At 44.6% G+C, this 22,867-nt stretch overlaps 7 protein-coding genes across 7 annotated transcripts; 4 read left to right on the plus strand and 3 right to left on the minus strand.

Moving 5' to 3' along the window:
* Nucleotides 1-417: 417 nt before the first annotated feature.
* PADG_08626 (uncharacterized protein) lies at nucleotides 418-2,595 on the minus strand (the record flags this gene model as incomplete). The annotated part of the gene is made up of 1 exon (XM_010765627.1): nucleotides 418-2,595. The coding sequence occupies one exon, from the start codon at nucleotides 2,593-2,595 to the stop codon at nucleotides 418-420; it is 2,178 nt and encodes a 725-aa protein (XP_010763929.1).
* Nucleotides 2,596-3,991: 1,396 nt separating this feature from the next.
* On the plus strand, nucleotides 3,992-4,449 carry PADG_08628 (uncharacterized protein; the record flags this gene model as incomplete). The annotated part of the gene is made up of 3 exons (XM_010765628.1): nucleotides 3,992-4,021; nucleotides 4,074-4,181; nucleotides 4,255-4,449. 3 exons carry the CDS (start codon nucleotides 3,992-3,994, stop codon nucleotides 4,447-4,449), a joined length of 333 nt encoding a protein of 110 aa, XP_010763930.1.
* Nucleotides 4,450-7,303: 2,854 nt separating this feature from the next.
* On the plus strand, nucleotides 7,304-9,004 carry PADG_08629 (uncharacterized protein; the record flags this gene model as incomplete). Its single annotated transcript, XM_010765629.1, has 6 exons — nucleotides 7,304-7,309; nucleotides 7,440-7,768; nucleotides 7,820-8,288; nucleotides 8,346-8,459; nucleotides 8,565-8,625; nucleotides 8,676-9,004. 6 exons carry the CDS (start codon nucleotides 7,304-7,306, stop codon nucleotides 9,002-9,004), a joined length of 1,308 nt encoding a protein of 435 aa, XP_010763931.1.
* Nucleotides 9,005-9,585: 581 nt separating this feature from the next.
* Nucleotides 9,586-9,990, plus strand: PADG_12496 (uncharacterized protein; the record flags this gene model as incomplete). Its single annotated transcript, XM_010765630.1, has 1 exon — nucleotides 9,586-9,990. The coding sequence occupies one exon, from the start codon at nucleotides 9,586-9,588 to the stop codon at nucleotides 9,988-9,990; it is 405 nt and encodes a 134-aa protein (XP_010763932.1).
* Nucleotides 9,991-10,507: 517 nt separating this feature from the next.
* On the minus strand, nucleotides 10,508-13,423 carry PADG_08630 (uncharacterized protein; the record flags this gene model as incomplete). The annotated part of the gene is made up of 1 exon (XM_010765631.1): nucleotides 10,508-13,423. One exon carries the CDS (start codon nucleotides 13,421-13,423, stop codon nucleotides 10,508-10,510), a length of 2,916 nt encoding a protein of 971 aa, XP_010763933.1.
* Nucleotides 13,424-15,985: 2,562 nt separating this feature from the next.
* PADG_08632 (ESCRT-II subunit protein VPS36) lies at nucleotides 15,986-18,085 on the minus strand (the record flags this gene model as incomplete). Its single annotated transcript, XM_010765632.1, has 3 exons — nucleotides 15,986-17,680; nucleotides 17,751-17,886; nucleotides 17,985-18,085. The coding sequence occupies 3 exons, from the start codon at nucleotides 18,083-18,085 to the stop codon at nucleotides 15,986-15,988; spliced, it is 1,932 nt and encodes a 643-aa protein (XP_010763934.1).
* A 575-nt stretch (nucleotides 18,086-18,660) lies between these two features.
* Nucleotides 18,661-20,418, plus strand: PADG_08633 (uncharacterized protein; the record flags this gene model as incomplete). The annotated part of the gene is made up of 3 exons (XM_010765633.1): nucleotides 18,661-18,718; nucleotides 18,804-20,142; nucleotides 20,205-20,418. The coding sequence occupies 3 exons, from the start codon at nucleotides 18,661-18,663 to the stop codon at nucleotides 20,416-20,418; spliced, it is 1,611 nt and encodes a 536-aa protein (XP_010763935.1).
* Nucleotides 20,419-22,867: the final 2,449 nt, after the last annotated feature.

Genomic DNA, 22,867 nt, shown 5'->3' on the forward strand with positions numbered 1-22,867 from the left:
ATAAAAGGCAAAAGGTAAATAAAACAAGATAAAAGAATGAAAGTAAAAATCGCCGGCTTGTACATTTAAAAGCATGTCTTATCTTGAGAGCCATTGAAGCCACATGACAACCCATATGGGATAGCATATCAAGTGTCTATATCGTCTGCACAGGTGAATGCCGAGACAAGCATAGTTGGAAACCATTGATAGTTCGAGAAATCAAGCTTGAAAAAAAAAAAAAAAAAAAAAAAAAAAAAAAAAAAAGAGCAAAAAACGGATTTGTAGCCTTTTGTTTCCACCCAGTCCCTTTCTAAGCGTGAGACGAAAATAGCAGTCGATACTTCTCGTCACGTGTCTCGTACAGCCCGGCCTTGGACCTCTTGCCATTTATGATAGCGTTGAACTGAACACCAAGGATGGAAAATTTACCATTTCTTAGTTCCATCCCAGCGAATTCTCGGCCATTACAGGGGCACTGATCATCTGCGTCTTCCCACTCCCTGATCCACCACTATTATGGCTGTTCCGCGCATCATGCTGAATGGAGCTGACATTTCCGTCCCCGCGACCACCGGTCATCAGCGTGTCTGATGTGATCGGCCAGGGTTCAGGCGTACTATTATCTCCAATCCCGCTCGTCAGAGAGCTGGTGCGACGGTGCATCTTGCGCTTCTTGCGGTAGCGGCGTGCGACGAAGAACATTGCTGCACCATAGAGGGCTGCACCGCCGACGACACCGAGACCAATGCCAACCGAGGTTGCGCGCACATTGGATGAGCTGCCTGAGCCGCCGGGACTTTCATTCCCACCTGAGCCGCCATCGTTTCCGTCATCATTGCCACCACCCGGGCGACCGGTGAGGCCACCACCGAGCCCTCCTGTTTCCTGGCCGAGAGGGCCGCCGCCGGGAATCAGGGGGATGGACGGGTCAATCAGGGACATGAGCTGGGCAACGGAAGGGTTTGGGTGCTTGTAGATGAGCGAAAAAGGGTTGTGCAATGAGACAGAAAGTTCTGTCACGAGGTTCTCTGGGATGTAGATAAGAGCCAAAGTGGTAGTGTAGGTGTTCTTTTGGACTGTGTCGTATGGCTCGATGGATCGCATGACGGTGAGACTGCGGGAAATTTGCAGACCATACGAGATGCCGATTGGAGTGTAGCTGAAAATTTGAATGATTGAATCCCTGTTTTTGACAGCGAACTCATAGGGGAGCGAGCCGTTGAATCCGATTTGTACCAGCCTCGAGTCAGCTGGTGCTTGAGGAATGCCACCATCTGGAGATATAATACGGGGAATGGCTGTGGGTTTGTTGGCTTGCGATGTGTTTGGTGGGACAGGAGTTGGCTGGTAGACAATACTTGTCGGGATGTACATGGAAGTTAACGAATCTGTTGAGAGTGGCTTGGTCTCCGTCTGGGTTGGTGCTGGTGCACTTGGGGTCGGGGTGACCACATTTGTATTGGATGGAGACGGTGTCAAAGAAATTCCAGTTCTAGAAGGGCTTGGGTACGTTCCGGTGGGGATCGTTCCGGTGGGGACGACCGTTGAACTAGGAAAGATACCAGATGGAATGGAACTCGTGGTTGAGGTAGTGCTGTTGTTGGTCACAGGGGGGATCGGAGTGAGGGTAACTCTGCCGGTAGGAGGGATACTTGGGGAGCTACTGGGTGATTCCGTGGGCGATTCCGTGGGCGATTCACTGGTAGTTGACGAAGGAGGCACTACGGTGGGCAACTCGGACGTTGGAAGTAGTGTTGTATCTGTCACGTCCGATCTTGTAGTTCTGGAGGGTGAATGGGTGGATGAAGAAGATGGTTCAGAATTCGACGGGCTTGGGTCTGGAATAATGGTGGGAAGAGTAATAATTGGTCCCTGTGATGTCGTAGTTGGTTCTTCACGAGTAAAAGTTCCAGTGCCACCAGGAGCACCTGAGGTTGAAGTACCATCAGTCGGAAGCTGCAGGGTTGGAAGCTTGAGTGTGGGGAAAGTACTGGATGATGATACATCTTCATAGCTCGACGAGGAGGATGGGGTCACGGTCGGAGCAGTGGAACCTGTTCCTCGTAAAGTAGATGAAGAACTGTTGGACGAAACGGTCTCGGTCTCTGATTCCGATTCTGAGGCAGAGGGCGTGCTAAATAGATTCGGTAGACCAAGACTGAGATTGCCCATTGGCTTTGTGGCAGACGAACTGTTGGGTTCGCTGGCGGTAGTGATTCGGTGAGCTGGTCCATCGTAGGAATTTGACGGCCTGGTATTTAAAGGGGGGTCGTTCGAAGCGGTGTCGCTTGAAAGGGGCGTGCTCGAAGAAGTAATACTCGAAGGGGTGACACCTGTTCCTCCAGCAGCCTGGCCTCCTATCGTAAAAGGTTTGCCATCAGGACCTACGTAGACAGTGACGGGTATGACCACAACGGTGGTGTCCTGGTCATTCAATTGTGGAGCACGTTTATCCACGGGTGCTGGAACGGCAGAGCCGCGCTTTATTTCCCGCGGGAAGTAATATCGTGGTCGCGCTGGAGAATCTCCCGCTCCTCGAGCGTGACTTAGAGGAGCGTCCAAGGCACCCAGGGCCAGCAAAGCAGCCAAGATAGAATATCTGTTGGCCCGCATATTTGGTGGTTAGATTTAGGCTGTCCTTTAATTGGATTTCGTAATCGTCAATCCTGCAACCGCATATTAGATTTTGACACAGGCAGCCCACTATATGATGTTTGAGATAGCGGCCTCACCGTTAGAATATGGAGGAATAAAAACGAATGTAGGTGACCAAAAAAATTGTCAAATGATATTGATCTGTCTGGAATTAGTATATGCAGCATCATCGTCATGATGAAAAATGGCAAAATGAAGATAATGATAAAGATAACATGGTCGAACAAATGAGATAGGACATGTTGATGAGATTGATTGAGAAACAGGTGGGATGGATGAAAGCGCATACCTTTTCAAAGGAGTGGAAAGGGACAAAAGTCCCAGATATGAAAGAGAGTCGGCAGTAGAGTATCAAATTACTGCCTCACTCAATAATTGCGGCTGTGAGTGTGAATGAGTCTTAGTGAATTCAACACAAAGTAGCTGGGCGCAAAATCAGATGGAGTGAATTGTGTTCTTTTTTCTGTATTCAGCTTGATCTTTCCCTTGTTTGCCCAGATTGTCGTATCTCCATTAAGTCAAGCAATTGACATAAGTAATTATGGGAGATTATTTTTTAGAATTGACGACAGAATGCGATCGGGAGTATAGAAATTTATCAGAGCGAGACGGCAAAATGTTTTTGCGAATTGTTCCAACCACGGTAAGAGAGGCAGAAGACCAACGTCGCAGGTCCTTTGGGTCCAATTGCAGGTATGTTTTGGTTCCCCGTTATATATTAATAGGAACTTGGCAAGTAGCGAACCAGTCGTTCCGTTACGTGTCTCTTCGTCCTTGTTCTCGATTCTCCTTTTACATATGTATTGTTTCTCCGAAGCTAAAAGGCAGACATATCCGATGCTCGAACTGGTACGCTTGATTTCCACCCCCTCTTTTTATGATTCGTCCAGGGGAAGATATTAGATGGAATAGAGAACGTGGGGGAATCCGACTCAGCCAGAATCCGTTGGGAGGAGAGGGTGCGCGGGTGTTGAAAGGGTCACACACAATATTATTATAATATATAGACGGGTGAAACGAGCGGCACCCAAAGAAGAAGTCCTTGGTGTTGGAGATTGAAAGAGGGGAGAAAGGGCCTGCGGTAGGTTCTCTTTCAGTTACTTAAATCGCGCAAGGTGAGATGGGATAGAGCGAGCAGGGAGATGAGAAAGGAAGTGGAAGATCAACAACACGGACCGTCGAGAGTCAACGTGGAGGATGGATGATGATAAGAGAAGAGGAGGAGGAGGAGGAGGAGAAGGAGGAGAAGAGAGAATAGGCAAGGTTGGGAGAGGAGTGGAGGAGAGGAGTGGAGGATAAGAGGAATAAGTGTGGAGATTAATTGGATTGAGGTTGAGGCTGCTTGAGATGAGAGATGGGAACAGGGGAAGCGAAGGAGCGTAAGGTTCGCATTGAGCAGTTCCAATACGGAACAGAAAAAAACACGATCAAAACAGCGGACATGGGGCGGTCTGCAGCACTTTTTGGTCAGAGTATCAATACACGTAGAATACGAATACGGGCCAATCTCCCTGGGCACATTCACCAACGCTAGCGTGGGTACGGTGCGTATGGGCGTGTAAGCGTATATCCATTCTGCTGCTAAAGAAGAGGCATGGATTTATTTCAAGAATACAGCCAAATCCGCAACAAGGCAGTGATTGGCAGCCCAGTGTCAGCGATGGTCAGCTATGGTCCATTATTGGAGCCTTGGGAGATTCTGACGGCTCCACTCCGCCGAGCCCGTCGCAGGGCCCCAGTGTCTCCAATGATCCAGTGCTTATTGAGGTTAGGGTAGCCCGCCCCCAGAAAACACTTGGAGCCAAGGCTTGACCATTAATATTATTATGAAGACTCTGGATTTATTATTTCGCCCTTGATCCCCAGTCAAATAGACACAATTACATGTATTGCGCTGTAATGGATGTAGTGAACAGACCAACAACTTGGGTAGTGGGCACTTAATAATTATGAAGTATAGTTAGATATAACTAACTGTACGGTATTGGAATCCGTTGGGCACGGAACCTTTTTGTGTTCAGGTACAGATCCATGGATCCTTGGAACAGAGCCAGTCAAAGTCTGGTCTGCCGTCCTGTGAACCATGGAAACTGCTCGCTGCCAGACCAACCAAGGGATAATTCTGGTCCTTGTACTCTGTGTTTCTCCGTGTAAGATGATAACAGAGCGTATTGGTTTGTATAAATTCTGAATTCTTAACCACGAAATATGCAGCTGGCTCCCTGCTGACATATCATTTATTATTGTTTACTCCGTATCCATTTTAGCAGCCCTTCTTTGGACAGACAGTGAACTCGCGCCACATTTTCAAGGGGTGTTAATGTTCACCGTATCCTAGGGACAACTTGATTACGTGATATAGTCTACTTTTTTGAGCAACATAACTAGTTAGTTAAAGTAAAAACAGCTTGAATGTCCCCCCTATTCGGCAATCATATATGCAAATTGACATTAGACCAGACTTGCACCGCTACATTGAAAGTTTGAGCAAAGTCAAATAACTACAGAGTTAGCTAGCTCTACTGAATAGAGTTTTATCACGTGGTCCAAGTAATCTCCTTCTGCCTAACGGGGAAGCCAGTACAGAGTACAGAGTATTATATCCATGTTCCATATACCCGTCATATTATATCCCCCACGTCAGCGGGCAAATTATCATTAGCAAGGGTGAACAACAAATGGATGCTACCATTCTCTTGGGCCTAGGAATTTGATCCAACTGTGATATCTCGCTGGTGCCAAACTTACCAAGTGGTGTTGTAATTCGGCTAAGACAGCTCCTAGGGGCAAGAAAGTGAAAAGGGAAGAGGAAAAAATGGGGAAAAGTGCATGAGAGTCCAACGGAAATTTAGGCCTTGGAATTTTTCAAGGTTTTCTTGTTCTCTTGGACAGAGTGAATCCTCCATATATAGACGACATTGGGCTGATTCAGTGATTCTCCTGACCGGGTCCAGGGACCAGGGGAGGAGCGCTTCTCTATATATGAAAAACCCAAGCTCATTGGGAAGAGTCGGCGAGGAATGTCCAGTCTAGTTACATTGGCGAATGGATATTTGTTCTTGTGGGATGTCTCCAAACAAGGAATCATGTTTCTAATGGTGTTCATAATAAGGATAGGTCAAGAAACCGTTTCAAAATGAAATGTTATGCTCAAAGTCAGTGCGCGGTTGAAGCTCTGCTCAGAGAGAAGAGAAACCTCAAAACATTTGTTCTGTTCTCTCCTCTCCCTTTTCTATCTTTTTTACTTCTCTTTTCCACCTTGATGTCTCAGTCAAAAGAGGAAGCAAGGACATGCCCTTCACCCGATTCAGATTCATGGATTCTGGAAAATAGCACTGCTTAAAAGAATTCGAGTCTAGAGATTGACAAGCCATTGTCAAATTTTATTATTTATTATTTATTATTTGTTATTATATTAATTCAAAAATCTAAGAGTAAAACCAGTTCGGATGTTTCTGTGTGCCGTTGCACTTCAAGCTGCCACTGTAAGTTTATATCGGAGATCTAGGCTGTGCCACATTCCATACGGATTATTCATCCGCAGACTTGCAGCTTTTGACAAAGCCTACGTATGGTTTCTAGGATAAATGGCAAGGAAATAATAAATATATCTGTGAAAAGATATCGACTTCATTCAGACCTTCAAGCTGGATCAGTCATGTTCACATCCTTAGCCATGATGTTCGCGCAACTTTCTGCCCACTCTTAGTGTCGGTAGTTATGATACAGCTCTCTTCTGCTAGAGAATCCATGGTTTGACACGGGCCGATTTCAGGCACCAGGAGTACGTTCCCTTCAAAATGACTAGTTATATGTTGTAGTTATACATATAACAAATCAAGCAATATCATTGTCACATATGCAGTTTCTTTTCGAATAAGATATCTACCTTCACTGGCGCTGTTTTGTTCCTTCTCAGCTCATTCCCCAATCGTCCCTCATCGACCCCGAAGGGAATCGTAAACATAAACTTGGTGATCCTTTTAAGCAGCATAGGCTTCAAAGTACAACGACCATGGATAACATAGCACAGCAGAGCAGAGAGGCATGCAGGAACAGAAATGCATTGTTAGAGATAGTTCAGACACCACAGAGAGCCAGAACTGCTTTCTCTGGTTTTTTGTCGAAACCAAGGTCTTCCTTTCGTACGTGCTGCTTGAATGGGAGTGTATTTTGACATGAAGATATCACAGACTGAAAATTTGAACTGTGTGCAAATAATCATTTGAGTCCACCATGAAAAGGGTTCTATCCAAAGGCTACAATCCTAATTCTTGAAAAGTCCTTTCCATCTTTCTCATCGATCAATCACTCCAATAATCATTAAGTCATTCATTCGCAAATCACAAATCTGCAAACGGACGATCTGCATTTGGTCAGTCTATCTGTCTCCTCTGTAATTCATTCCTCTCCCTGTTACAGATTATCTGTCGTGAAACGCCAAGGAGAGTGTTGAGTATGAATTGCTGGATTCATCATACATACATACAAGTCACAACTTTCACGGTGACAATGGGTTCAGCGGACGGGAGTCCTTTGGCACTGACGAGGCAGCACAGCCATTGTTGGTAGGCCCAGGTGGTAGTTAAGATTAAGAGGGCACGGAAATATAAAATACAGACCCCATTTCAATTCTTAAGGAGGCGAGGCAAAGGTCGCTTAAACAATGGATGTATGGAGTATGCATGCATTTCTTTATATTCATTAAATTTTGGATTCATTAGTTAACGGAGTATCCCGATGCAGAGCTGTGTGAGAGAGGGAATTAATACACAGTTTTTTTTCTTCTCTTTTCTTTTCAGACCGACGGAGCAGCTGTAGATTCTTTTGAGCCTCTTAATGATGAAATTCAAATTCTTATTAAAGAATTGTTGTCACGAGGCTTGCAGGATGCTGATATTCTATTGATTATTAAAGAAAAACATCCTGATTCTCAACTTTGTATACGTCAGCTTCGTCAAATTCGGCAGCAGTTAAAACTTCCTCAGCGAAGAGATAACTGTGAGAGTGATGAAGTACAGAAAGAGCTTATATCAACTGTACAGAAAGAGCTTGACAGTGGATTTATTCAGGGATTTGGAAGAGAACATTTGTACACTCATTTTCGACAGCAAGGGCATAGCATTTCACGGTATGTTTTGATTGATTAATATATTGATTAGTATAATACTAATAAAATCAGAGATCGTCTATTCAAAACAGTTCAGCTTCTCGATCCAGATGGAATTAAACGCCGACTAAATGATCTCCAACGTCATCGAGGATCGTACATTGTTCCAGGACCAAATTATCTATGGTCTATTGATGGTTATTGCAAGCTTCAACACTGGGGAATTGAAATCTATGCAGCAATTGATGCATACTCCCGATACATCGTGTTGATATATATTGGAATCACAAATCGAACTGCTGCTTCTGTTCTTCGACAATTTCTTGATGTTCTTCAAGCCACCTCTACTTTTCCTCAGATTATTCGTTCAGATCGAGGAACTGAAACATCAATGATTGCTGCTGCACAACTCAAACTACATCAAGCAACTGAATCAAATACTTCTTTGAACGAGTGCTATCGATTTGGAACAAGTACACTAAATCAACGGATTGAATCTTGGTGGGGACAACTTGCAAAACAGTTGACAAATTACTGGAGGGTATGAAGCCTGAGTTCCATATTCTTTCTACTAATTATTATACTTATCTTCTCTCAGCGCTATTTTCTGAATCTCAGTCATACTGGTCTATATCACACCAATACATTATCTGATCGTATTGCCTTTCTCGCCGTATATATGCCAATTATTCGACAAGAGGTGACAAACTATGTGAGTGTCTGGAATAATCATCAAATTCGCACTTAACGTAAACGACCTGATGGAGTATATGGACGGCCCTGGAAGCTCTATTATCATCCTGATAATGCATTACAGTATGATTTAAAACCAGATTCACAAGTACTTTCAGAACTTCATATGCACTTTGAAAACTGGGGTATGTAATATCTTTGTTGATCTAATATTATATATACTAATACTTGATAGATATTAATGAGTATCTACCACTGGAGACAAAGAATTGGTGTCAGAATCAGATTTCAAAGTTGGGATTTTCTTCTGGAAGAGTCACTGCTGCAGCAGTCAATAAGCAGGGTGAACGTTTACATAAGATAATATATCTTCAGCTACGAAAACTTGTACATGATCATATAAGATCTCAACAAGTTCCTATTCTACAGGAATCTGAAAAACCAACTGGGGCTTGGGACTGGCTGACAGAGCGATTGCAGGAGCATGAGATGAATTTTGATAATGTGATGGAAATGAACATCTATGATGAGAATAGTGGAGATGTTAAGCCAGATGTATTATAGATGTATTCTACTACTAGTAATATTCTCAAGAATATACTTTTTTATGTTCGTTACTATAACAATTATTCTATAAATTCTATATTGTAGTGCTTCACGAAGATTGAACTAGATATTGTGAAGGATAGATTGCTTGATTGATTATGAAGCGATCGCTAGCTACGCGGAAGTTATATACGGTGCGGATTACATAAGAAGGCGGATAGGCCTGACAGATACATATATATAATGTATGTACACTGCATATACAAAATATATATATCTATTTATATACTCAAACACTTTGTAACTTGAAAATTATAATCATTCATAGTTATGTATTCATATCTAAAGTTATTAACAGTATTAAAATATATATTAATTAATAATTCTCTTTCTTAATTGATACTGAAATACTCCATTGCATGTACATCAAAATAGGCAGATTTTATGTAATATTACTCATCACATCCATCACTCTCAAAGTAGTTAGTTATTATACTAATCAATATACTAATCAAGTTACCGAAATCCACACTCACACACACACTCAAATCTTCTTATTCTTCTCTTTATTGTTGATTATCAACTTTATTTACTTCACTATGTGGACACCATTCTGCCCCAATCGTCCTGGATTTTCCCATGAAACACACTGTAGTGGTGAAGCTGCCTGTTCATATTGTGGTCAAGCCAATCCATCCACAACAAAATCCTCCATCATCTCTTCAACAAATGATGAAATCATTGTCATTGAAGATAGTCTCAGTCCTCCGGCTCTGACACCATCACTCTCCATCTCAATTCTTGATCCTGGGCCTCCTCAGCGAGCACGTCAACTGGCAATTCAAAAAACACAAAAAGTTCAACAAATGACTCCCAATGCCGATACACCAATTCAACGTACATCACCTATAAAGGAATCTGCCACCAAATCCGAGTCGAATCAACTGTCCTCATTGCAGAAAGCCTATGGCAGACTTGTGGTTGAAAGCCGAAAAATGAATTGATTCCTTCTAACATTTCTCTACGTTCCGTTCCCCTTGCCGCTTCTGGCCTCACTTGATGTGTTAATATGAGGTGGGGGGGTATTCAGGTCTTTCTGAGGTCGTTGCTCTGAAGTAGTCAACTACCCCGGAGGGGCATTTGAGTGTTTACCAAGAAGCCAGTTGCCATGTGCTGCTATGCACAGCTGAGTAGGATGTGGAATGGAAGAAAGATGAGATAATTACGATACTGGATGCCGGAGGACAGACAGAGCGAGATGCCTTCTGAGTGGAGTTAGAACAAAAGATTAAATTTTCGAATTAATATAGTTAGTTAAACAACTTGATAACTACTAGATCAGGTCAAACTTTTCCAGATGGAATGCCATCCATAATAAATTCGGCAAGCATATATCCTTCAAACGGGAGATCTCAGAAATCACGTAAGTAATTATATCTCATACCTCCATCCGTTCACTTTAGGAGCCTACCTACCCACCTTAACCTCGACACGACGAAGGCATAAAACGGGCCCGGAAGCCTATCGCCCCTCGAGCCCCCGTGAATCCCTGAGGTCCCAGCCCATCGTGTCCGCCTGTGCGGAAGTACTCAACAACCACCCGAGGGCATAACAGGCGCCCGCCGCGACACCACCTGTCAGCAAAATGCCACGCATGGCCTTGCGGAGGAAGTGGTTTTGTTTCTCGTTATTTGGGGGAGGTGGGGTGGAGGAATCTTGTTTCCCCTCCTGCTGCTGTTTCTGCTGCTCGCTATCTTTAAGGTGAGAGGAGGGCGACTGATTTTGCTGGCCGTGAGGTGAAGTAGATGTCTCTGGGTCTATAATACCCTTGACGGATTGGAAGGATGGCTCTTGGTTCATCTTTGATATTGAAAACAAAGACGAAGCAGGCACTTCGGCTGTGAGACATCCAGAATCGAACTGATCAATGGATTGCCGTTCGAACTTTGCAGCTTGCACTTCAGAATGTAGCATGGCTTCATCCCTACCGTCTGTCTTCTTCCCCATCACCACTTCCGGGGTATCTGGTATCCCAAAACCAGCAGCATTCCCACTTCTTTCCCTTACTTTTTTAAAAATAAGAATATCCCCACCCCCAGATACAATCTCGTAACCTTGGCCTTCCAAACGCGGGAAATGTTCTAGGAACCGTGAGGGGTTGTTGAGACGCGAGAGCGCCTCTGTCGGATGCAATTGTTGCGTGATATCGCCCGAGCCTGAGTGGCTGGATGAAATGCCAATGTCTTTGACTTCCATTGTTAGTGAGTCGTAGGCCAGAACTCTGTATTGAGAAGGGGAGGAAATTTTCCCCTTTGTTTGAGGTAATTCCCTTGTTGGCTTTTTGTTGGCTCGATCACTAATGGACCGCATTCCCTGCATGTTCTCGCCCAGTTCTCTCAGAACGGAGCTGATGGAGGTGTTAATGTTTTTGACCTCGGTCAGAGTTTCTCCAATGGTAGCTAGCTGCTTCAGACATTCTTCCATACTGGTTTTCATCTCCTCTGATAGGATGGGGACGTCTCCACTGTCGCCTTGGGACCTTGAACTTGTCGCTATTTCGTACTGAGCACTCTTTTCTGTCAAAAGTGCGCTCATCGAGTTGGTTTTCTGTTTGATTTTTCGCAATTCCTTCGCAATATTTCCTATTTGACTATGAAGCTTAGCCTTGCTGCTACTTACCCCAAAGACGGGATGGATCTTGTCGCTTTCGGAACTGCTGGTGGTCACAGTTCTATCCGCACGATCGCCTATGTCATGTGTATAGATGATTTTTCCATTCTTTCCCCCTCGGCCATCATCGTTATTAAGTTGTGAGTTGACTCCCTTTGGTATCCGGTCTATTGCTGGCATCAATATAGCAGCAGTGTCCGTTGGAATTGCAATATTGGCGGACTTGTTATTCTCTGAACGAAGTTTCCAACGCAACTCGTCAACGTCCAAGCCACAACCTGCGTCATGAAGGGTTTGAAAGGCTGTTGCAGCTTCATATTGGCTCCCCTCCCGAGGTTCGAAAGAGGCTCGAATATCGCTGGCGCGTAGTTGATCCAAGCCTGCCTCAGATTGGCTACCGCTTCTAAAATTAAACAAGTCACAAACAGGTAACTCACTGGAGGGCTTGTCATTTCGCATATTACCAGAAGAAGAATTCTGCCCAGTCTTCTTCTTTGATTCTCTTGTGTTATCCTGAGCTTCATCTTTAGGAAGCGCCTTCATCAATTTGGCCAGACTCTCACGGCATGGTTGATAGCTGGCTGCAGAGTGTTCTACAGGAGTTTTATCGGTTTGGGAATTGTCCATATACGAATGGCCATTCTCTTCAGTCGTAGCTGCATCCTCTTTCTCAGGTCTGAGCGTAGCTATATTATTGCAGACTACCTGGTCAGGCTCACCCACAGACCATACATCTAACGTGTCAGGACCATTAGATTCAATGGTTCGCCCTTTCGAATCAAGGTTTTGATCTGACTGGGAATTGGACGTTTCGTTGTCAGTTCCCAATTCTGCCTCGCCATCTCGCGGGTTAGCATATATTACAGTGGAGGAATCGTTCGCTTGATGGTCACTTGTTTTGGACTGGCGAGTGGCCATCTTCCCACTGATGGGATCAAATTTAAATACAGCATCGGTCGAAGTGCTGGTTGATGGCGAAGGACCTTCATCGATAGTCACTTTACGAGGAATCGTCACCGAATTTGCCGTTGCATCGATCGTTGGCTTCCTAGAGACCTCAAAAGAACTTGAGGAGGGATTGCGACCCCGATGATTACCATCACCAATAAGGGACCTACAAAAAGATAACCAGGACCCTTCTTCCAGACCAAACGGAAAATGTTCCAATCTTCTCCCGAATATCGCCCCATAAGGATCACTATCAATAGCCCTCTTAAATTCCCGAAACTGCTGCTTTGAATCACGACGCATGGACTCCCCATATTCGCGTTCTTTACCGTCCCAGGACTCGAAGTCCTCTTCCTCTCCAGCGTTTCCATCCTCTTCAAACCACTTTTTAGACCATTGCTCGTTCGCCGCCCTGGGATGCTCGCGTTCAGCTGCCCCTTTCCCTGTCGCTTTGCTAATCTCCTCATAGACCTCACGTCGATTTTGAAAGCGAGTAATCAAGTCGGCACCTCGACATTTGTTGATTCTCCTGCTTTGATAGAGATACGGCCGTCGACGCATAGCATGCGTCAGGTATCTGTTGTAAAACGATCGTATTTCTTTTTCCTTTTCCATTAGTCGCTGCAGTCTAGAGTATGCCTGCGACCTCCATTCTGGGTCACGATGGCGACCCCACCAGAATAGTGACCTTTGCTGGTAGGTTAAGAGAAGGGTGGGAGAGCGGAAGGTGATGGATGCTGAACAAATGGATGTTGAACGAACTGATATTGCGGCATGCCGGGGAATGAGGCGGCTCGATAGAAGAGCTGAAGACTCCATATTTGATTTGATTACAATTCCGGTAGATCACTGGTGGTTGTTTGAAGAGTCAATTCTCAATAAGCTAGATTGTCCTCTGATCCACGACTCCCAAATGTCCCATTGAAGACACAGACTGTTTTGACACAGATCAAACCCTGAATGGAATGTTCCTAAACCTGGTAGTGTAGCTATCTGATTTGAACCTGGGGACGGCCAAATCCGATTAGAAGCACATGGAATCCATGAAGCTGCTGCGGGTACAAGAATGAGCTTGGATTAAACAGTTTTTACATGGGGAGGGGTAGTTATATAGTAGTTGTCACCTTTTTGTTAGACGGTAGAACCGAGCATTATCTTAACTGTCATCAACCATAAACGTCGATATCGGAACTTAGTATTCGAGAGCTGTATATATATCAGAATATATAGATGTGTCTGTATAGTGTACAGTAGGTTGGAGGCTATATAAGTTGTTCTGTCAAATGCATGTCTGAATTGGGTGGAAGCTTTCCCCGCTGACATCATCGCTTTTGCGCTTATCTAATCGCCGTATTCAATCCATCGCAATATCAACTCTGCGCCCTGACATGGTGTAGCTGCGGGATAATATAGCTATCAATCACACAGACCGTATTCGACAAATGTTGGCCCTAAAAATAAATGGAACAGTTGCTGTCAACAACACTTTTTACCAGATCACCTGGATGCCTCTAACCCAACTTCTCAGCGAAGTTCTCTCGATGAATCAATCTTATTAGGAATGTATTTACTGAGATTATCGATGACAACCCAGTTCCCCGGTTCAATGCGGATATTTGAACTGGTCGTTGCAAGGCTCAAGAGTTTGTCACATATCCGGGCCAAGCTCTTTTAAGTGGGCTTCAAGGCAGATGCGCTTGCGATAGATTCAAAAGTTGATCATGTTTCGTTTGCTCTTATGTAACTATTGCATTTGCTAACTAACGTAACTAATAACTACATTAGCTTGCCCAATCTTATCAAAATGCAATTATTGGTCGGGAGGGTTCGAGCTCCGTTTGTTGGAGATGACAGCTACCGCTTTCCACAACATAATGACCTTTCTATTCAACCAAGCTCATCACGAGTTGTGCACAAGTCGTAATCAGGCTTCGCAGCAAGGCTCAATCAACATTACCCCCAAATTCCCAACAAACTCTAAAGCATCTCAACTACAGACATAACGATCAGTATCCATCTGGTGTTACTGATGTAGTTGGTCACTGGGCCGAACTATAGTGTTTGAGGGAGTGGTCTTGTTTGATCGAGATGAATCTGAATGTGAGGCGCGTTTTATTTCCCATCCCACAACGTGTTTTATCGGAGGCTTGTTATTGGAGTCATCACTTACTAAATGTATACATATCTATAGGCTCTCGATGCATACATTCATCCCAGATTCATATTCAAGATCTTCAAACTCTCAGATCCTCAGCTCAACGCATTTGTTGAACAGAATGCTTATGACCAGTCACATATGACATTTCCTCTTCCCTTTATCACCGAAAGGTAGGCGCTGAAGGTGCGGCTGGGCCAGTCGATATCACATCATCTCCTTTGCAACGGATATGAGAGGAAGCTGGTAGATGAGATGCTTTTAGCAAGGGAATATCATTGGCCGCAAAGGCTAGAGGATGAACCTTATATTTAAGATATTATGGAGAAAATGAGTGAAAAGAGGGAGAGCGTAAAATGAAGAAGGGTGAGAACCACTAGAAGGCATGTTTAACGCCATCGTTTTCATTTGCGGTTAGACCTTGGGTCGATGACTCTGATCGCTCAGAAAAGACCCTGAGAGTAGTCAATCACAGGAAGTGAAAACTTACAGCATCACAATACCATAGTATATGTATCTGCTAGGAAGTTAATGCATCCTGTGTGTATCTATAAGTCGTGATGAAATTTTTCCAGAGACAGGAGTTACGAGCCCCATTCAGTAGTTCCACAGGTAGTGGTTTGACAAGATATCATGTTGGGATAGTAGGATTAGTGGGGGTAATAACGTTAACACTTAGCAACGAAAATGTATATGCAATTAATTTTAAATTCATCCGTCAACAAATAATGGACATCGCTCGTATGAAACAGCCTGTGACCGACGGCCTATGAGCTAGGGCTGCTACGGAAAACGTTACGTTTGAGTCGCGTTGTCACTTATGGATAAAAAAAAAAGGAGAACCCATCCATCAAGAGAGTAAATGAGCGAGAAGAGATTTGAAAAAGGGGAAGTGAGGTGGTTAATTGTTAAATGGAAGCTGGCGGGTAGAAAGAGATCTAGATATTGTAGTTCAGCAATATTTTTTGGCTGTAATGAAGTTTGTGAAGGAGAGGGTGTTCTCCATATGAGCACGACACCTCCAGCAAAGCAAAGCCAGTCTGTCCATGACAGAAGTCAACCAAAGTTTGTTTCATTCCCATTTCCAATGCTATGCAAACTTGTATGAGAAGAAAATAAATAAATAAAATGCATCATTTCCTTTCCCAATTCACTTCTATCAAAAATCGCCATCCCATCCTTACCCCAATCCAATTTCCATTCATTCACCCCCCTACTCGCATAAATCAAACAGCGAGGAGAGAAAAGTCCACTTCGAAACCCATCCCTTCGAAAGTATCTGGATCAACGATATAATTCTTCCAAAATCGCAAGCCTTCAATCCCTTCCTCGCGACAGAGAACCCCCCTATCCTCTGCCATCTCCAGTTCCTCGGCAGCGACGCCAACACTCCAACCGAACCGCTCCGCTGCCTCTTGAGCCGTAACGCCTCTACCATACATATGCCAATCCCAAAAAACAACTTCATCAGACAGTGGTGTGGATCGCAACTCTTCAAACCACCCTTTCAACTGTCTAATGGTCTTTTCATCCGTCCAATCGAAACGTTGCACTACAAGCAGCCCACTTTTGAACCGGCGGAGACGAACGGGCAGTTTCAGTTTCTCCCACAGCTCAGCCGCCTTTTGGAAATCTGCCGGGCTTACAAGTTCGACACCATTGCGACTACGATTGAACACAGCCCAAAGGTCGATTAGACTCATGATCCCACCTTCCCGGTGAAGGATACCGTTACGATCATCAGTTAGGTATTCTGCCAGATTGCGAGAGAGCTCCGATAGGTACAAGTTCTCGGAACCACCGCCGGATCCAAGCATATCCTTAGTAGTGGTCATGCCCAGCGCTGCTGCGGATTGCGAAAGAACCCTTCTGGCTTCAGCAGAACTTCCATTGGACATCATTCCCGATTCCACGGCGAAGGTTTCGGCAAGCGCAACGATTTCCTTGGCCGATGCCATCAGTGCCTCGAGATCTTCAAACGCACTTCCAAGAACCACTTGGTTGTTCTGCCTTGCTTCGAATCCCCGGCGTTCAAGTCCGGCAATACCAACCGCAGAGTGTGATGGACGCTGCCCCAGTGAATTGGGGTCGCTACCTGGTGTGGAAGAGGTGGAAGAAGGGTTAGCTTTCGGGACGGGTGGGGCATCATGAAGAAGCCATTTTCGCTGTACCAAAGCGCTTCTGAGCCTTTCATGAAATATCTTCTCACCACCTCCACGGAAGGATAGCTTGACGCTTTCATATACTTCGGTATTATGTAAGTTTGAGGTTGCAAAGAATGGCGCTGGCGAGTCCGAGCGATCCGGGATTTGACTGTTGGTCGCGTGATCACCTCTTTGGAGAGGTGCACCGCATATTTCACAATATAAGAGAGAAGGGTGGTTCGCAAAGGTACATCTTGGGCAAGATATACCTGAATCCGCTGACGAAGGAGGATTATGGAATCGGTTGAAGCTGGGCAGATAATCACCATTACTTCCGATTCTAACAGGATCATACTGGCTGCCTAGTGGCGAAGGATGCACAGAAACAGTGCTAGTTCCTCCACGACTAGACGCTGATGCTGACGTTATTGCTGCTTTCAAAATCGTAGTGAAGGGAGGTTTTATACCGCAAGCCAAACATGAAGGCAGTGTCATGGAGGCGTTCGCCGTTGCAGGGTTAAAATTCGATGGAACTGGATTTGAGAATGAACATATTGGACAAACCCAAGTTGCATTCGGTGTTCTCACAGGAAGAGTGGCTGGAGAGTTGAATGGACTACCACTCCGGCGAAGGGGTGACGATGGACTGCCTGGAGAACCAGGCCTCGCTGCTTGTGGGGTAATCCAACTGCCAGGACCGTTGCTATTTTGACCGAGTACTCTTTTCGACGGCTTTGGATATATCGTTATCTTGGGCGACGACTTTAAGAAGCCTGCCTGTTAAGAGATTCAAGTCAGAGTCTGACAACATACGCCCATGTTAACTGGGACTTAGGGGAACACATACTTGATATTCAACACGATCGACATATTTTAACTCAAGGGCAACAGAGTATTTTCGAGGCTGATCGCCGTCGACATAGCATATGCGATGCGACGTGAGATAGGCATGGCCAGACTGGTAATTTGGAATTTTGTATTTCCTATATAGCGGATAACGCGGTATGAAATTAGCAGTAGAGAAGTAAGTATGACCCAGCCAAGGGTCTTGGAAATTTCGACAAGGACATTCAAGTCTTACCCTTCATACAGTCCGACCTGATCCTGCACAAAGAGAAGAGTCTCATCTGGCAATAGAGACGGGCGGAGGGCAGTCGTAAGATCCAACGCGTTGAAGAACATCTAGCCACGCCCAGTGAGAGAAAGATGAGGACATGCGTATCATTTTGGAGCCAACAACAGACAGAACTACGCCATTCAAGGAGAAAAGCGAAATGTGAAGTTAAGTTATAACCAAACCTCAGAAGCTTCTCACTGTCGTTTACAGACTTAGATTATATAATCGTATATCATGTGACACCAATAGTGGCCACACGCCTTTGTCCAACATGCCAGCGCCCAAAACGGGAATCTAAGCGAACACGCCTCAACTTCACCGTATCGCGTGTCAAAAGTCATCAGGGCTTCAACCTTTCAACGACATCATCTTTTCTTCCCTTCTCTTTATCACCTTTAACCGCTGTAATATACCCTTCTTCATCTACGTCCTGCATATACCTGCTCTCTTTCTCCCATTTCATATATTCCTTTCACTTAGAAGAAAAGGAAACGCACCCACAGCATTGTGTGCTGGTGTTCCTTTTCCTTGGCTTTGTTTCCACCAAGTACCTATTGACCATCACCATCATCCTGTATTTGTCTTCGTAATCACCCATCCTTTGCCGCCGGATCTTGATCTTCTGCCCTTTTCTTCCGTCATGAGTACAGCCCCACCGCCATGGCGAGCCACGGCTACGCCCGTGTATTCATCAAGTGGTGAGTTTTGGTCAATATAATGTCCTTTTTAATGTCCTTTTTAATTAAATAACGTCGGTAGTTGCTAACTGAGAATCTGCTGTAGTGTCTCCTGTGTATACCCAGGTCCAGGCACGACACACTCTCACCCATCATTCTTCCGAATCCACGGCTACGGCTGCGGCTGCGGCTGCGGCTGCGGCTAAACCGGACCAAGGAGAATCGTCAGCACCAAAATCGGCAGATTCCCAATCCGGGAAGTCCAAAATTGACTGGCCACCAGCCGTCCGCCAGTATGTACAGCGCAGCTTTGTTCCTGAGTTTCAAATCGCAAATGTTAGCCGGTTGGAAATGGAACGGAAGCTCAAGCAAGTTATCACAGAGGCTGCAGAAAGTGGTAATCTGCATACCGTCGACTGGGAGAACTTGCCGTTGCCGCAACAGATGATCTGGAATGAACGGAATAAGATTCTTACTTCTGCACCTTCACAGTCCACTTGGGGCATGAAGTCACAAGAAAATGGTTCACAGAAACAAAAGAAACCAAAGGAAGAACCCCCAAAGAAAAGGAAATCGGCAGAATTTAGTGCAGGAAATGATGAGACGGATAACACCCCTCCTTGGAGAAAGACTAACACACGAAATGGTTTTGAAGACCGCATTAGTTACCCATCTACAGTTGATAAACGGCGGCGGATAGATAACAATAACATCAACAGCAAAAATTCAAGTAAGTTCAAATATAATCTGGAGCTACGAAAACGACGCTTTGAGCATTCGCATTCGGAATACCAGTCATCTCAGACCGGCAGTTCTTCTCGAGATGAATCACCAGATGTGGGCGGAGGGCCCATCATCGGACGCTGTCAGACATTGGAGAAGAACTACTTCCGTTTAACTTCTGCCCCCAATCCTGATGCTGTTCGACCTTTGCCCGTGCTGCAGAAAATGCTGGATTTGTTGAAGAAAAAGTGGCGTCTCGAGAATAACTATACCTATGTTTGCGATCAGTTCAAGTCTATGCGCCAGGATTTGACCGTGCAGCACATCAAAAATGAGTTTACAGTGAACGTTTATGAAATACACGCCCGGATTGCGCTGGAAAAAGGGGACCTTGGTGAGTATAATCAATGCCAAACGCAATTGCGGGCATTGTATTCGCAGAACCTTGGAGGACATCCCATGGAGTTCAAGGCATATCGTATCCTATATTTTATCCATACTCGCAACCGGACAGCAATCAACGACGCCCTGGCAGATCTAACTACCGCAGACAAACTGGATCCCGCTGTGAAACATGCCCTCGATGTTCGATCGGCTTTGGCATTGGGAAATTACCATCGATTCTTTCAACTTTATCTGGACACCCCAAACATGGGTGCATATCTCATGGATATGTTCGTTGACCGGGAGCGCCTTGCTGCACTCGCATGCATTTGTAGAGCGTAAGGGTCTCTTTCCCTCCTCTTGGAATGCTGGTTCAAGCTATTCTAACTGCTTACATTAGGTATAAACCTGACGTAAAGATAAGATTCATCACTGAGGAACTTGGCTTTGAGTCCGATGAACAGGCAGCCCGATTTATATTAGACCATGCCCAAGAGGATTTGCTCCAGGAGAAACCTGATGGGGTTAAGCTCCTTACCGGAAAAGCTGGACAGGTTTTTGAATTGGCGAAAGCGGAAGCTCATAAGGTGGTTGATATAAAAGGGCAGATCTAACCAAACCGTTCGATCCATCAAGGCAAAGATTTCTCCTTTATCCCGTGTTTCGTTCCCCCCCTTCCTCCCACGACGCCAACTTTTTATTCTTCTGTCACATGTTCCGTCTTCAAGTGGCCGTATCCTGAACGATACACCCTCGAAACCTTGTTTATTTTCTTTTTTCTTCTTGTCTTCGGCTTGAAATTGCCGTGGACCCGTTCTTATTTCTCTTTTGAAGTTTGTGTCTCTCATCACAACCCTTCTTCATCGCATATCTTTAACCCAACTTACCTTTTCCCACCTTCGAACGAGCGACCAGTATGCGCTTGGAACGCGGGGCTTCGAAACCCTTTTCTCTTTACCTTTACGGAGACAGTGCATTGGGTATCACTATACCCCTCATATAGGCGTTTCTGCATGCATATTCCATTTTGCTCATACACGATCGGCGGGGGTTGCATGGTACAGTTACTGACATTACCTTTTTTCATTTTGAGCCTGTAGCTGTCGGGAATACTAAAACCTAAGAGAAGAAACTTTCTTTTATATTTTTTGATCTGATAAGGGTTCATCTTGAGTCTGCTATATCAGAGAATTAAATTTTAACATGATATATTACAAATGGTGCTGACTGATCTCTGTCCCAGTAAATTCATTATAGATGCTTGTAGGAGTGGGTTCCATGTATTATTTAGTAAATATTTTCATCTCTGTAATCTGCTCGTCTACGTCGTCTGGGCGAACAACTTACTGGTTACATCTCCCGAGTCTAACTAGCGGACAGAGCAACTCTCGTTGATGACTTGCGCTGATGTCCCTTAAGCAACACCTTGCACCCATCATGAAGATGGTTGTTGTCATGGGGATCTGGGGAGGAGAGATAATGTAAGATGGGTAGATTAAGTGGATGTGAATCGGGCAGAGTTGCAGAAGTGGATCGGGGGAGTGAGGACAATTGGTGAGGATGGAACGAAGAAGCAGACTTGAGTGCCAGAGTGAGTGCCAGAGTTGCAACCACGTAGTCGGTGTGCAAAATAAAAGAATCAAAGAGGATTTGGGTAGGGAAATAAATCAGTAAATAAATACCCTAAATACTTAAAGAGCATCACATATATCTCATTACCATATATCATAATGCAGAAACATAAGAACTGTTCATTAATCATTTTTCCTCCTTTGGCTCTCTGAAGAATATCTCTGCTTTGGAGTTGGTTATGAGATCAGCATAACTAGTTATATTAGGGCTCGATCCTATAGTGACAGGTAGTTACATAGTCATCTTCTTTTTATCGCCCTTACTCATATTAAACGCCTTCAAAACTCATAACAATGAGTCCATGAAATCAGATTTCCCTCATGTAATGTTATCTGTATGAAGATGAGTGCACTTAACATTTATTATATTTTGCCTTTCCTTTTCCCCTGAATAATTATGATTATTCCAGTGTGTGGGTTCAACAAAGCCTGTCCAGCAGGAATTAAAGATTGACATTCCATCATGCCCTCGATTGACTACCTCAGGAGCTATTCTATTGTATGAAACATTTGCATCAGCACATGCATCAGCACATGCATCAGCACACGCGATACTGTGACCTGACTCGGGTTGAGCACCTGTTGTCCCCCCTAATTGCCAACTCACTAAAAGTCGGTTATAAAGTTTTATTGTATATTTTCTTACCCTGCTCCGGCGAATTTTCGCCACGGTGATAGCATTATACGCAGAAATAACAATTTTCAAAAAATAAAGGAAATAGGAGGGCCTACCGAGATATGCTTTGGTTACTGTACTCCACTTAAAAGAGTTCACAGGGATGCACAGAACAAAGGCGCACGTCGCAGACACCATTTCATTTCGCGAGAGGAAGTAGTCGAAGATACACTACGTAATGGACGAAAGAGTTTGTTTATTTATTTATCCTGGGGTGGTTCCGAGTTGGTCTCCCTGTTTCAGCACCCGATGATGTCAGAAATCTTTGGAGCAATGTGAGATACACACATAACGTAACTAAGGGGGGGCGAGAGATAGCCACCATCACCGCTCTCCAGCTTCCACGAGAACGGAAACGAAGAGCGGAGAGGCACAGAAAGCGAATCCTGTGTATATGTCATCCAGGTGGAGTAGTTACTCTACTCAATATCCTGAGTAACGTAATTCATGCAGAAGGGAGACAGACGCACACTTTGGGGTCTATCAGGTGCTTCGGAGGGATAAGGAATCTTGGAAAGAGTATGGTTGTTATGGTACATATCACACCGTCGGTATATGCAGGCTGCGCATGTGTGTGATAGAGAAGGACTCACATCCAATGGCAGACGGCTCATATCATATAATGTGATTTGGGATGATGTGTGGATTGGAGTAATCAGCAATAGCCAGTAGGAAAAAACAGGTTCGTGAAATCTCCTCTGCTCAGTCCGTTGCACTACAGGAGAAAGGTAGACGCGTTGTCTTCATGAATCAGTT

This window comes from Paracoccidioides brasiliensis (genome assembly GCF_000150735.1).
Source record: "Paracoccidioides brasiliensis Pb18 unplaced genomic scaffold supercont2.25, whole genome shotgun sequence".
Lineage (NCBI taxonomy): Eukaryota > Fungi > Ascomycota > Eurotiomycetes > Onygenales > Ajellomycetaceae > Paracoccidioides > Paracoccidioides brasiliensis.